The sequence below is a fragment of the Lipophrys pholis genome, assembly GCF_963383615.2.
Source record: "Lipophrys pholis genome assembly, chromosome: 23".
Lineage (NCBI taxonomy): Eukaryota > Metazoa > Chordata > Actinopteri > Blenniiformes > Blenniidae > Lipophrys > Lipophrys pholis.
Window position 1 is genome coordinate 7154667 of NC_137645.1, and position 13888 is coordinate 7168554.

At 47.7% G+C, this 13888-nt stretch overlaps 1 protein-coding gene across 4 annotated transcripts in view; it reads left to right on the plus strand.

Moving 5' to 3' along the window:
* LOC308127850 (FERM, ARHGEF and pleckstrin domain-containing protein 1-like) overlaps nt 1-13888 on the plus strand; it is a 46428-nt gene that overhangs the window by 20543 nt on the left and 11997 nt on the right. For 2 of the 4 annotated variants that reach the window (XM_080493220.1, XM_080493222.1), the window contains exons 3-13: nt 3263-3367; nt 4963-5005; nt 5117-5195; nt 6692-6789; nt 8368-8482; nt 9107-9254; nt 10106-10201; nt 10279-10445; nt 10535-10603; nt 10675-10750; nt 11230-11380. In XM_080493220.1, the coding sequence (XP_080349346.1) occupies nt 3263-3367; nt 4963-5005; nt 5117-5195; nt 6692-6789; nt 8368-8482; nt 9107-9254; nt 10106-10201; nt 10279-10445; nt 10535-10603; nt 10675-10750; nt 11230-11380 (1147 nt within the window). The remainder of the gene's footprint in view (nt 1-3262; nt 3368-4962; nt 5006-5116; nt 5196-6691; nt 6790-8367; nt 8483-9106; nt 9255-10105; nt 10202-10278; nt 10446-10534; nt 10604-10674; nt 10751-11229; nt 11381-13888) is intronic. The other 2 variants (XM_080493221.1, XM_080493223.1) reach the window with 1 other exon arrangement.

Sequence of the window (13888 nt, forward strand, 5' to 3'; positions counted from 1 at the left end):
AGTCCTGAGTCAGTGAGGGCGATGAGAGAATCCGCATTTTTAGGAATAGAGAGTCGATAACAGTTTTGACGTCATCAAGTTTTTTTATGGGTGATTTTTTTTTTTTCTTTTGTCAAAAAGACACATTATTGCTTTGAATATCAAATAAAGTCACTATAATCTTCGGAATAAAGAATTTTCCTCAATGTGTTCTGAATTCCTTGGATTGGAGTTTTTTTTTCTTTCTTTCAGGTTGTTTGTTGGTTCAGTTTTGTCGATTTTTTTGTGGGTTTATTCTTTGGTTGGCGGTTCGTTTGTCAGTTTATTGGTTCATTGATTTATTTATTAACTTTCTTTCGGTTTGTTGATTTGTTTTTTCATTGGTGAATTAATTTTTTTTGCCGGTTCTTTTGTTGACTCGTTCGTTCACTGTTGGTTCATTGGTTTGGTTGATCACTGGTTCACTGATTCGTCGGTTCATTTGTCCGTTTGTTTGATTCTTTTGTCGGTTCGTCAGTTTGTCCGTTTCTTGGTTTGTTCTTCGACATGTTTTCTGGTTCTCTCTCTCTCTCTCGCTCTCTCTCTCTCTCTCTCTCTCTCTCTCTCTCTCTGTGTTAATCCGATTTGCCACCACGGCGTGATAACTACAGAAATCTCTTTGTTTGCACGTAAACCGACTCGCTGTAAAAAAACAACCGTAAACAAGATAATGAATTCCCGGAGGCGTCGTCTCCGGCGACCTCTACAGACGCTGCGTCGTTTAATCCAGCCAGGTTCTCGTGTTCCGAGACCCGGAACACGTTGACGCGGTCCAGATTCACAGTAACCACGGAAACAAGCTTGACAAGCTTTTATATTGGAGGGTGACTTCAGGAACTTTAAAAATGAGGACATGTGTTTTCGAGTCGCTTTCAAGTCTGCAGCTCTCTGCCGCCCAGATTTAGTGAAGTCGGCTCCTGTGTTGTTTTTAGAGGTTTTGCTTTTAAAAAAAAAAAAAAAAAAAAGTGTGACCGCGCCTGTCGGGTTTTGGGATCCTGCTTCCTTCAGCTCTCACCTTTTCATTACGGCTCAAGTTCGACTTCCCTCGTGTGTTTTCGTCTCGTGACCGGCGGTTTGGACAGAAATCTCCCGAGTCATCAAAGGTCGGGGTCGATGCTTCGCGCCTTCCTGACACCTGTGTTATTCTAACTGGAGCTGATGTTTAAAGGTCTCGCCGACGTTCCCACGGCGACGTTCCCATCCACATTCCAGCGAGTTACGTTACTCGGGAGTGATATGAGGTTGGACCTCGGTGCGCCCAGGAGTCTCGAGCTGTCGGGAGAAGGGCGGCGACTTTTCTCCACCACTTCCTTGGAATTCAGTGTCGCTCGCACCTTCGCTTCTTTTTGCTTTTCTCTTCCTTCTTTTCTTCTCTTTGCTTTTCGACTCGTGATGAAACTCCTGCGTTTCTTCCCACGTTTGTTTTGGTCGTCAGGTCTGTTCTTGTAGACGTCGTTGGTCAACGTTCCCCTGCAGGGATTCTTCAGATTGTCCGTTGGATCACTTGTTGGTTGGTTGGTTGTCACGTCATTGGTAGGTTAGTTAGTTCTTGGGCTGGTTGCTAGATTGTTTGTTTGGTTGCTTCTATGGTTGGCTGGTTGCCTGGTTACTGCTGTGGTTTGTTGGCTGGTCGGTCAGTTACTATGGTTGGTTTGTTGATTGGTTACCACTTCGGATTGTTGGTTGGTTGGCCGGCTGGTGGGTTGGTTGCTTCTATGGTTGGTTGACTGGTTGATGACTTGGTTGGTTGGTTATCCCAAACTTACTTGGAATTCAGCGTCACTGTTTTCTCGCTCGTTCTGCCTCCGTCCTCCAGCCCTCCGTCCTCCAGCCCTCCGTCCTCCAGCCCTCAGTCGTCCAGCCCTCCGTCCTCCGGTCCTCCAGCCCTCCGTCCTCCAGCCCTCCGTCGTCCAGCCCTCCGTCCTCCAGTCCTCCAGCCCTCCGTCCTCCAGCCCTCCGTCCTCCGGTCCTCCGTCCTCCGGTCCTCCAGCCCTCCGTCCTCCAGCCCTCCGTCCTCCAGCCCTCAGTCCTCCAGCCCTTCAGTCCTCCAGCCCTCCGTCCTCCAGCCCTCAGTCCTCCAGCCCTCAGTCCTCCAGCCCTCCGTCCTCCAGCCCTCAGTCCTCCAGCCCTCAGTCCTCCAGCCCTCAGTCCTCCAGCCCTCCGTCCTCCAGCCCTCCTGCTCGCGTGTGAACGATTGGTTTTCTTCTCTTTTTGCCCCGATTTTTAGGTCATGCGATAAAACCCCTGCGTTTCTTACCACTTCTGTTTGGGATCTTGTGTTGCAGAAGTTTGTTGGTGCACATTCCCCTGCAAGGGTTTCTTTTAAAAGGGGGGGGGGGGGACTTGTGCAAATACGATTCAGGCCTGAACACTACTGCTTTTCAGGACAATCGGTAAAGTGGGTGAGACTAATGTGTTTGCAAAGGAAATAAAGGGGAGGGTGGGGCTGGAGCAAGATGGGTCTATTCTGTCCTGTATTCTCTGCTGCTTGGTCTCCTTTCTCACAAACACACACACACACACACACACACACACACACACACACACACACACACACACACACACACACACACACACACACACACACACACACACACACACACACACACACACACACACACACGGTAGCCAGATGGTGACAGGCTTGGCTCTCACCGCTCTGAATCCCCTCCTGTGTGTAAAGCCTTGAGATATACAGGCGGCAGATGGGAATCTACCTGATTTGTAGAAATAAGGATCCTTTGAATGGCGATTTAATTAGTTTTTGTGTTTCTTTTTTGTACCTGTGTCCTGTGACGATCAAATAAATCCACGGATTTCTACTTGTTTACTGTACACACACACACACACACACACACACACACACACACGATCACACGTCTTCTCTAATCTGAGGCGTATATTTAGTCTTTAAGTGGAGCGTGAAGTTATGCGAGCGCCTTGGTAGCTGCACATTAACTCCCAGCCTCATCAGACTCCATAATAGCATGCTGGGACGTTACAGCTCTGCAGATTTAGCCTGAGCCTCTCCGGAGGAAATTATTCTGGGCTACTTTTGGGTTCGGCTCCACGTCTGGCTCTATTTCGACCCCGTTCGTGGCTCTGAGAGTGACGACGCAAACGGAACAGGTGGAGCGGCATCGTTCAAACATGGCCGGCGCTCCTCGTGACGCGTTCATTCCCCCCTCGCTTTACAAAAACTCTTATTAAACTCTTATTTATTTTTTCTCCCTCTCCTCTTCAGCAACGAGCGCCTGGCAAAGTGCTGTTTGACCTGGTATGTGTTCACCTCAACCTGACGGAGGGGGATTACTTTGGACTGGAGTACCAGGACCACCGCAAGATGACGGTACGGCGCAACTACACCTCAAACTACAGATATTACATCCTTCTACTGGTTTTTGTTCTGACGATATTGAGTACCAATACGAGTACTAACAGTTAGCTACTTGCCGATACCAAGTACTGATGCAAGTAGTAACCTTTACCTACTTGCTGATACCAAGTACTGATGCAAGTACTAACCTTGAGCTACTTGCCAATATCGAGTACCAATACAAGTACTAACCTTGAGCTACTTGCCAATGTCGAGTACCAATACAAGTACTAACCTTGAGCTACTTGCCAATATCGAGTACCAATACAAGTACTAACCTTGAGCTACTTGCCAATATCGAGTACCAATACAAGTACTAACCTTGAGCTACTTGCCAATATCGAGTACCAATACAAGTACTAACCTTGAGCGACTTGCATATACCAGGAATCGATGCAAGTACTAACCTTTAGCTACTTGCCGATATTGAGTACCAATACAAGTACTAACCTTTAGCTACTCGCCGATTTCAAGTACCGATACTATTACTTACCATAAGCTGCTTGCTGATACCGAATACCGATACCAAACCCTCGCTGGGATCTTTTTCAAGTATTTGGTGCAGTATGTGACCCGATACCAGTATCAGTGCGTCCCCTTGGGAAAAGAAAATCACATATTTCACCAAAATGTTCCATATCAAGGCTCAATCTTCCATATTCATTAGTTATCGCACCATAAATGACGATTAGAAGATGTACAAGAATTACAAATACATATTTGTGATGTTTGGTCAATCCTGACGAAATCCAAGAGGATTCTGTCGTTGTTGTTTTTGATTCCTTTTGATAGTTTCCATCGTCCATTAAAGGGTTAATCTGGCGAGGAACCGCACCGGGATCTGTTCCTCTCTCTGCCGCGGCGGTTTCACCTCAGTTTGAGTCACATGTGTGCAGGTTGTGTTTAGACTGGTTGGTGTTCGATCCCGCAGAGGAACTCCCTTCTTCCTTTGATCGGTGTGGATTGGAAACAACATGGCGCCTCGGCTCCACCTCGTCACGTGTTCCCCAGAGAGAAAGACTATTTAGAATAAAGTGACCTCAATATGAGTTTTGGGATTATTTTGGAAAGTGGATGTGTTGTCATGTGAATTATTTAGGCTAATCTTCTTTCCTTGTTCTTCCTCTTCTTCTTCCTTGTGTTCTTTGTGTTTTTTGTCCTCTTCTTCTCCTTGGTCTTCCTCTTCCTCCACTCCTTCATCGTCTTCTCCTTCATTTTCTTCATTGTGTATTTTGTCTCTTCGTCATCTCCTCCTCTGTGTTCATCTTCTCCTTCGTCTTCATCTCCTACGTCTTTCTCGTTCTTCTTCTTCGTGTTTTCATCCTATTATTCTCCTTGGTCTTCCTCTTCCTCCTTTTTTTCCTCTTATTCTTTTGTCTTCATCTTTTTTGTGTCTTCTCCTTTATTTCTTTTGTCGTGTTCTTCATCCCTTCTCCTCATCTTCGCCTCCTTTTTCTTCTTCTCCTACATCTTCTATGTCCTTCTTCATCTTTGTCTTTGTGTTCTTTGGCTCTTCTTGCTCTTGCCAACGTCTTCTTCATCTCCTCCTCCTCCTCCTCCTCCTCCAGGTGTGGTTGGATCTCCTGAAGCCGGCGCTGAAGCAGATCAGACGTAAGTAGCTCCCAGACGTCTCTCCTCCCAAACACACTCGCCTCGATGGATTCCTCCCGCTCCACGGGTTCTTTTCTTCTTGACCACATCCCCTCGTTTCTCCCCGTCCAGGACCTAAAAACACCATCCTTCGCTTCGTGGTGAAGTTCTTCCCGCCCGACCACACGCAGCTCCTGGAGGAGCTGACTCGGTACGTTCTCGGTTCAGACCAAATGTTGCAGCTGCTTTTCTGGCTTCTCCTCTTTCCTGCTTTCCAGACCCGACGACCAAATGTTTTCTAACACATTCACGTCATCGGCTTTTGGATTAAAATTGGGAAATAATGAATTCAAAAGCTGATTTGACATTTTCCCATGGTGCACTGCTTCTCTCAGCTGTTGAACGGGATGTTTTGGAGACAAACAGGAAGTCTGTGTTTGTTATGGTGTGACTGCTTGACATGGTTTGGATGAGACTCCTTTCTGTTACAAGTACTCCAAAGTACCACAAATAACCTTGATACGTTTTAATCAAAACGGCCCGGTCGCGTCATTTCTTTCCGTCGGTTTGAAATTGCGAGGATTGCAGAGATTTAGTCAAACGGGAAGCTGTTTTCCCGCCTTTGTTCGCCCCCACAGTGTTTCTGTGTTGTGAACACAACCAGATGGAAGGAGGACGTCTTTGTGGGCGAATCAAGCTGTTATTTGGCTTTTATTTAAAAAAAAAAAAAGACACTCCTCTGCCACTGGTTTACACAGAAATTAGAGTCTTTACGGGTTCAAATTCCCACTTTGAATATATTTTAGTGACTTAAACTGAAATGATGCGTTTTTTATAAGAAGCTTCCAAAGCCCAGCGTGAGTGTAATGAAAGACGCCTCGTTTAGTTTATCAGCCGGGTGGATAAAGTTTGAATCGGATATGGGATTAAACGGGCACAAGGATGATGATTATAGGTAAAGTTTTACAAAAAGAGAGTCATTTTTTAAATCTATTTGTATTAAAAAGCACATATTTCGGCATACGGTTTAACCCACAAATGCATATTTTGTACGAGCATATCCCCATTTAAATTAGAAATAAAGAGAATTCCATTGTTGTGAGAAAAAGAAAGAAATAGTCCCACAAACACTTTTGTAGCGTTTTGAAGGATCGTTTACACGACAACGGTGCTCAGAGTCACTCAAAACGCAACTATTTGCAAACTCGGTCTCCGTGGAAACGGTGAAAAAAAACTGCAACTTTTTGAAAAGTCGGCTCAATGAAAACGGGGAAAAGATGTAAACTTTTTGAAAACGCTACAACTCCGTCTCCTTAGACACGGGCGTAAGGGAAATTTTATTTAAAAAAGACTTCTTGTCAGTCTCCATGGAAACTGGAAAAAAATGCTAACTTTTGAAAATGTCTCCGTGGAAACGGACGTAACTTTTTGAAAACTCCATCCTCGTCTCTCGTGGAAATTGGGAGAAAACAAACTTTTGAAAATTAAATAAAAAAAAAAAGATGTATTAGTTAATTGGAGGAAAGTGCAACACTTTGAAGCACCCACTAGTGGCCCAACATGAAAACTACATCCCTTTTAGTGTTTCTGTCGTTTCCGTAAAAACTGACATGGTTTTTAAAATGTTGTGGAGGAGCTTTTAAGACGATGCGCTTCCCGTGTGTGCATTAACCGGCTGACTTCCTCCTCCTCTCTTTCTCTCTCCAGGTATCTGTTCGCCCTGCAGATTAAACGCGACCTGGCCTGCGGTCACCTCATCTGTAACGACACCAGCGCCGCTCTTATGGTGTCCCACATAATCCAGTGTGAGTGTAGCATGTAGCATGTAGCATGTAGCATCGCTGGTGTTTGAGCCCTGACACTCTTTAGCATGTAGCATCACTCTGAGCGTCGTGCAGCATCGGACCGATATCGGAATCGGTATTGGTGCATCTCTAATTTTTAGCCCCTTTTAAACATATTTCAAATGTTATTGATCAACAGTCTGTCGCCTACATGGAAATGAGAATCTTCATGATAATGTGGCCGTGGATGTTTCCTTTCTCTTCTTCTCTGCGTGGCGCTCGCACGCCAGCTGTCGCCTGTCTTCTGTCTTTAACGTCAACTCGCAGCAGTATGTTAATGAGGTCATGCATTTTTTAACAGGTTGTGAATAAAAGAAAATTAAAAATGTAACAAATGGCAATAAATCAGATTTTCCTTTGGAAATAATATATTATATATATATATATAATATAATAATCCAATTAGTGGAAAGAGGTACTAAATGATTGAAGCAGTTTTGGTTAATCAAGTGAAGCATTTCTACTCATTTGTCTTATGGGACAACATTTTTACATGAAAACCGACACGTTTTGTAGTGTTTTTGTTTTTGTTGTGCTCGGAGGCACTGAAAACGCGATGTTATTTTCAAACAGCTCTAACTGTCTCCGTGGAAACAGTGGGGGAACCGAACTTTTCAAAAATGAAATGACTTCATCTCCATGGAAACAGGGGAAGATGTAATAGTTTTGAAAATGTGCTGTTTCCTTGTGCTGTGCAAAACACAACTTTTTGAAAAGAAATTTGACTCCTTTGCCGTGAAAATGGAGGAAAACGCAACTTTTTGAAAACGCTCCAACCCCATCTCCTTGGAAATGGGGAAAATGCAACTTTTTGAAAAAGATCTTTACCCCCAATCCTAATGTTTATTGCATGTTGTTCTCTGCACACAGATGCAGTGTGTGTGGTTTCATTGCAAAAACAACCCAACAGCGCCAACTAGTGGCCGGGCATGCCAACTACATCGTTTGTGCCGTTTCCATGGAAACGGGCATCAGTTTCAAAACATTGTTGTGCAAATGCAAAGCTTTTCTGAAACAATATGTTTTCGCTCAACCTCACGTAAACGGCGTCTCGTACAGAACATGCAAACCACACACACACACACACACACACACACACACACACACACACACACACACACACACACACACACACACACACACACACACACACACACACACACACACACACACACGACTGGACTTTAAATGAAAGACCTCATATATAAAGAACACCAGCCCCTCCTCACTATTGTTTCCTCCGCCCTGAGGTCCGTGTTTTATACCCAGCGTGTGTTAGAGGATGCTGGATTTACGTTGTCGGTTCAGCTCCTGGGAGCAGGGAGGCGGTTGCCATGGTAACCGTCCGTGTGGTACATTCTGAAGTGTTCTTACAGCCGGTGCTGAACAGATGGAGCTGCACGCATCAGGGGACAGAGGGGGACAGAGCGGCTTTGTGAATCCACAGTTCCTCACACAGTTATTTAATGATGTCTTGACCTCGCGGTGTCACTCGCTCATATGAATCCCTCGCTTCCCCCTCCCCCCTTCTCCCCCCAGCCGAGATCGGCGACTTCGACGAGACCCAGAGCTGGCAGCACCTCCTCCACAACAAGTACCTGCCCGACCAGGACGCCATCCGGGACAAGATCACCGACTGCCACCGCAAGCATGTGTGAGTTAACACAGTGCAACACACACACACACACACACACACACACACACACACACACACACACACACACACACACACACACACACACACACACACACACACACACACACTCTCTTTGTACTTAGAGATATTTATCTCTTCATTCAACTCGGCAACTTACAAAGACACAGCTATTACACAATTAAACCCCGCCCTTAAGTCTCTCTCACACACACACACACACACACACACACACACACACACACACACACACACACACACACACACACACACACACACACACACACACACACACACTCACATCTCACCCCTTCAGGAAGGAAGTGTCTAATTCAGCAGCTTATCCAGGAAACCGGAAGCCATTTTCATTTTGTGGGGAAACAAACTTCTTTTGTGGCAGATTTCTTTCGCCATCCGATCCTGCCGTGTGTTTTTAGAGCCCCAGTGTTGAGAGGAAACCTCGGCTTGTGGGCAATGGGTCCTTTAACGTGAAATTTTATTTCTGATTACAGCGAATGAAAACTCCAGATCCATTACCACAGACAATTAGAATATTCCATTAAAAAAAAAAAAAAGGATGTTTGTCCATCAGTCTTCTGGAGTCGTGATGTTTGTCATCCTCAGCGGCCAGACCCCGGCGGAGTCGGACTACCAGCTGCTGGAGATCGCCCGGCGGCTGGAGATGTACGGCGTCCGCCTGCACCCGGCGAAGGACCGCGAGGGCACCAAGCTCAGCCTGGCGGTGGCGCACACGGGCGTGCTGGTGCTTCAGGTGAAACCTCGTCTTATTCATGTACAATTTTAAAGTTTTTTTTATCGTTTTAAAATTGGTGGGTGTGGCTTATTTTCAGGTTTTGCTCAATAGACTCACCGTTTATATGACGATTCAAGTAAAAACACATTGATTTTGCGTTTTCATTTTGGAAAAGTTTCGCTTTTACGCAACACGGGAACATGGACGTACAGACGACCAAGTTGGATTGTTAATACGGTGACTGTCAAAATAAAAGTATCAAGTCTCAGGAGAATATGGACTGGGAGTCATGACTCTCTGGAGGAAACCTCCTTCTACTGAGCATGTGCAGAACTACTAGTCACTGCAAACAGTAGTAAATCCCTTTTCCGGGTAGACTGAATCAGAGCATTTTCGAAAAAGATGCGCTTTCCCCCCCGTTTCCATAACACTTGGTTCCCATGGAAACGGGGGGAAAGTTGCGCTTTCCCCCCTTTTCCATGGGAACTAAGCATTATGGAAAAGTTGCGTTTCCCACAGAGACAGAGTCCGGAGAATTTTCAAAAAAAATCGCGTTTCCCCTCCCGTTCCCATGGAGACGGAGTCTGAGCATTTTCAAAAAGTTGCCTTGCCAGTGGCCCGTACCACGGAAAGCCTCAAAAGCTGTTTTCTGTTTCCACTTGAAAAGGTTGGAGCTGAAACTTTACGTCGAACATTACTCTATTCCAACATATTTCACATTCCTCCACCGTTTGAGCTTAAATGTGAGTTATTCCAGAGACGTCCACAAGCATGAAATACAGTTTTTAAACAAACTATCGGCGGTGGATTCCTGAAATACTTTCCGTGAGAAGCTGCCGTATGAATATGGATTCTCTCCTTCTTCTCAGGGCTACACCAGAATTAACGCTTTCAACTGGTCCAAGATTCGCAAGCTGAGCTTCAAACGCAAGCGTTTCCTCATCAAGCTGCGATCCGACCCCGCGGTGAGTCTTTTTCTGTCTGTCCCGCCGCCCCCCCCCCCCCCCCATCGTCCTGACGCCTTGCGTCCGCCTTCCCGCAGCAGAGCGCCCACCACGACACGCTGGAGTTCGCCATGGCCAGCCGGGACTGCTGCAAGGTCTTCTGGAAGATCTGCGTGGAGTACCACGCCTTCTTCCGGCTGTTCGAGGAGCCCAAGCCCAAACCCAAGCCCATCCTGTTCACCAGGGGGTCCTCGTTCCGCTTCAGGTGAGGAAGACGAGGCGCGCCAAGGGGAGGGAGGCCGCCTGCTCTCCGCTCCGCGTTAACCCACGTCTCCTCTCCATTTCCTCCTCCAGCGGTCGAACCCAGAAGCAGATCATCGATTACGTCAAAGACTCCGAGTTCAAGAAAGTTCCGTTCGAGAGGTGAGCGCGAGCTGCGTCCATCGGCGTCGGGGTAATCGGATTACTTGCTCATGCTTTGTCTCCTCTTTCAGGAAGCACAGTAAGGTTCTGTCCCACGGCAGCATGTCTCCTCAGTCGTCCTCCTTCAGATCGCAAGTGCCAAAAGAGGTAAACACCACGACTTTGAGTCGTACCAAGTAGGGATGCACCGGTTCCAGTATCGGGTTCGATACTGCACTACTGTACTTATAGCTCTTAATCAGTACTCGTATCAACAGGTAGCTAAAGGTTAGTACTCGTATGGGTACTCAGTATCAGCAAGTAGCTAACAGTTAGTACACCTATCGGTACTCGCTATCGGTAAGTAGCCAAAGGTTAGTACTCATATCGGTACCCGGTATCGGCATGATGCTAAAGATTAATACTTATATCAGTACTCTGTATCGACAAGTAGCTAACAGTTAGTACTCGTATTGGTCCTCTGTAGCTGCAAGTAGTTAAATGTTAGAACTTGTATTGGTACTCGGTATCGGCAAGTAGTTAAAGCTTAGTACTTGTACTCGTCCTTTAAAAAGGTAGTATCGGTGCATCCCTAGTATAAAGCTGTAGAACCTCGTTGAGGGTCTGAGTTCTCCGTCTCTCCGCAGAGTGCCATGCCGGTCCTGTTAGCAGACCAGCCGGACGCCGCCGTCGTTAACGGTACAGACGATGCCCCGGCAGCGGCTCCGCCCACCAACGGCTTCCACGACGCCGTGACGTCCCGACAGAACCACCCGGACCAGCACCTCCTCAACCCAGGTCCATCCTGCAGGGCAAACCGAGGCAGCAGCTCCTCGATCCCTTACATAGACTGCAGCGACATAGACAGCGAATGTGACGCCACCAAGAGGGGCAACAGGGGTAACAGGGGCAACCAGGGCCACGGCAATGACAGCCATGAGGAGGAGCCGTGTGCTAACAATAGAAACGGGGGTAGTTCTGGTCTGTTTGGGTCTGTAAACGGGTTCTACCACACTAATCACCAGGGGCTGATGCAGCAGGGCATGGCAGGGCAGCAGCAGATGCAGCAAGGCATGATGGGTAACAGAAACGCCGTTCCCGGCAAGTTCAACGCGAGTCACGAGTTGACGGACGACGAGGCGCTGTCTAACGGGGGGTCGTTTCAGGGCCGCCTCCCACTCCACAGCACGCTGCTGGATGAGATCTTCCAGGGCCGAGACAAGCGGGGCGTGGTCGCCGGGCGGCCATTGGGCGCCGGGACCGTTACCGGGACCCGCAGTCAGTGCTCCAGCCCCGTGATCGGTAGCTTCCACCACCGCACCGGCTCGCTCAGCTACAGCGACACGACCAACGGTCACGCTCAGCCGCGCTCGGCCCCTCGGTGGGATGACGGCGGGCATTATTTCACCAAACGTCCCGGGGAGACCCCCAATGCCCCGCCGCCATCCCACCCGCCAAACCACTACGGCAGCTACTCCCCGATCACCTCCAACCGCACGCCGCTGCACCTCGTCAAACCGTACAACAACAACAACATGCGCAACCGCTCCGACACCGACCCCTTCATCCTCAGCCAGCTCACGTCCACGCCGGCGCACAACCAGCACCGCTCCGGGCTGCACGGAGCCACCCCGTGCTCGGCCCCCACCGAGCGCCGGATGATCATCACCAACGGCAACCACGGCGGCCTCATCGTACCGGGTCAGCCGCGGTCCAACACGGTGCAGCGTCTGTTCGGCCGCCAGGGGAAACCCGGCGCCGGCGGCGGTGGCGGTGGCGTCCCACACCGGAACAACCACAACCTGAACCAGCCGGTGCAGATGATCGACGGGTCGACGAGCAGCGGCAGCGACACTAGCGACACCGAGTCGGACACGGGCAGCAGCAGTGCGTACAGCCAGCCGCTCATGTACGGGAACCCGGCCGCCGTCGCCGCCGTCCGCTCGAACCACTCCCACTCGTCGCCGCTGTCTCGCAGCAAGTTCTCGTTCGGGAGTCTGCAGCTGGAGGAGGGGGAGGGGGAGGAGGGGGAGGGGTGCTACCGCTTTAACGAGGAAGACGTAGGAGGAAGGGTTTTCAGCTGCTGAACTGCTCCTTTAGTCTATCGAGTGGAAAACGACCACTCCAGTTAACGGATTCACAATAACTGTAAATAATTTAATTGTAATAACGTACCGTAGATTTTTAACACATTTCAAAGTGTTACATTTTGGAAGGAAAAAAAAGTTTTTTTAACCGCTCGACTTTTAGATAAATTATTGTAGCTTCCAGTGTTTCTAACCCCGGCGAACTTTTGTAAACTAGCAAACTCTTGACGATAATTAAAAAAAATCTTCCGATTGAAGTGCCATAACATGAAAACTGCAGATTTACTGTAGGAATCGTGAGGAAAATCGACTTAAATGTAACTCGTGGTTTTTCTTAAGCCGTTTGTAATTTTCACGTCGGTCTCTTGTGTAGGTTGAAAATGTAGAGTTTTGTGGCGGATTCTGAGAAAAAGTTGCGGTTTTTGACGTGGCGTCGGCGTTTTTGTACCCGTTTACATGAACGTGAGCTAACAAAGATATACTATTTCGATGTTGATGTGCACATCGAAGGCCCCGTTTACGCAACGTCTCAAATGAAAATGCGTCGTTTTTCATTTCTAAAAGATCCGCATTTACATGACGTTTTGGAAATGATGTCCGTTACCACGGAATGTAGTGAGCTGGCGCATAGCAGTTTTCAGAATTGTTCAGTTTTGCACCGTTTCCACAAAAACGGAGTCCGAATGCTTCTTAAAAGTTGCAGTTTCCTCCGTTTCCATGGAGACCAAGTCAGATCGTTTGGAAAAAGTTGCGTTTTTCCCTGTTTCCATGGAGACGGAACGTTTGAGAAAAAATTGCATTTTCCTCCATTTCCATGGAGACTTTGTAGAGGATTATAGAAAAGTTGCGTTGTCCTCAGTTTCCATGGAGACAGGGTCGAAACATTTTCAAAAAGTTGCGTTTTCCCTTCTTGCCGTGGAGACTGAGTTGGGAGATTCAGAAAAGTTGCGTTTTCCTCCGTTCCCGTGGAGACGGACTCGGAGCGTTTTCCAAAAGCTCCGCTTGTAAAAAGGGGCCTCGGTCTCGGCGAACACCATTTCTTCACAATATTTCGACGTCACATCGCACCGCATACTTTTTTTTTTTCTGTGTGCATGTAAACGGTGTGTTTCACGAGGACCTGCTGGCGTTCTGGGGCTTTCGAATGTTTGACTCCGTTTGCGGTAATCCTGTTTGTCCGTAGTGTCTCTTAGTAGCGTCTCTCGTGCAATAGAAGGGC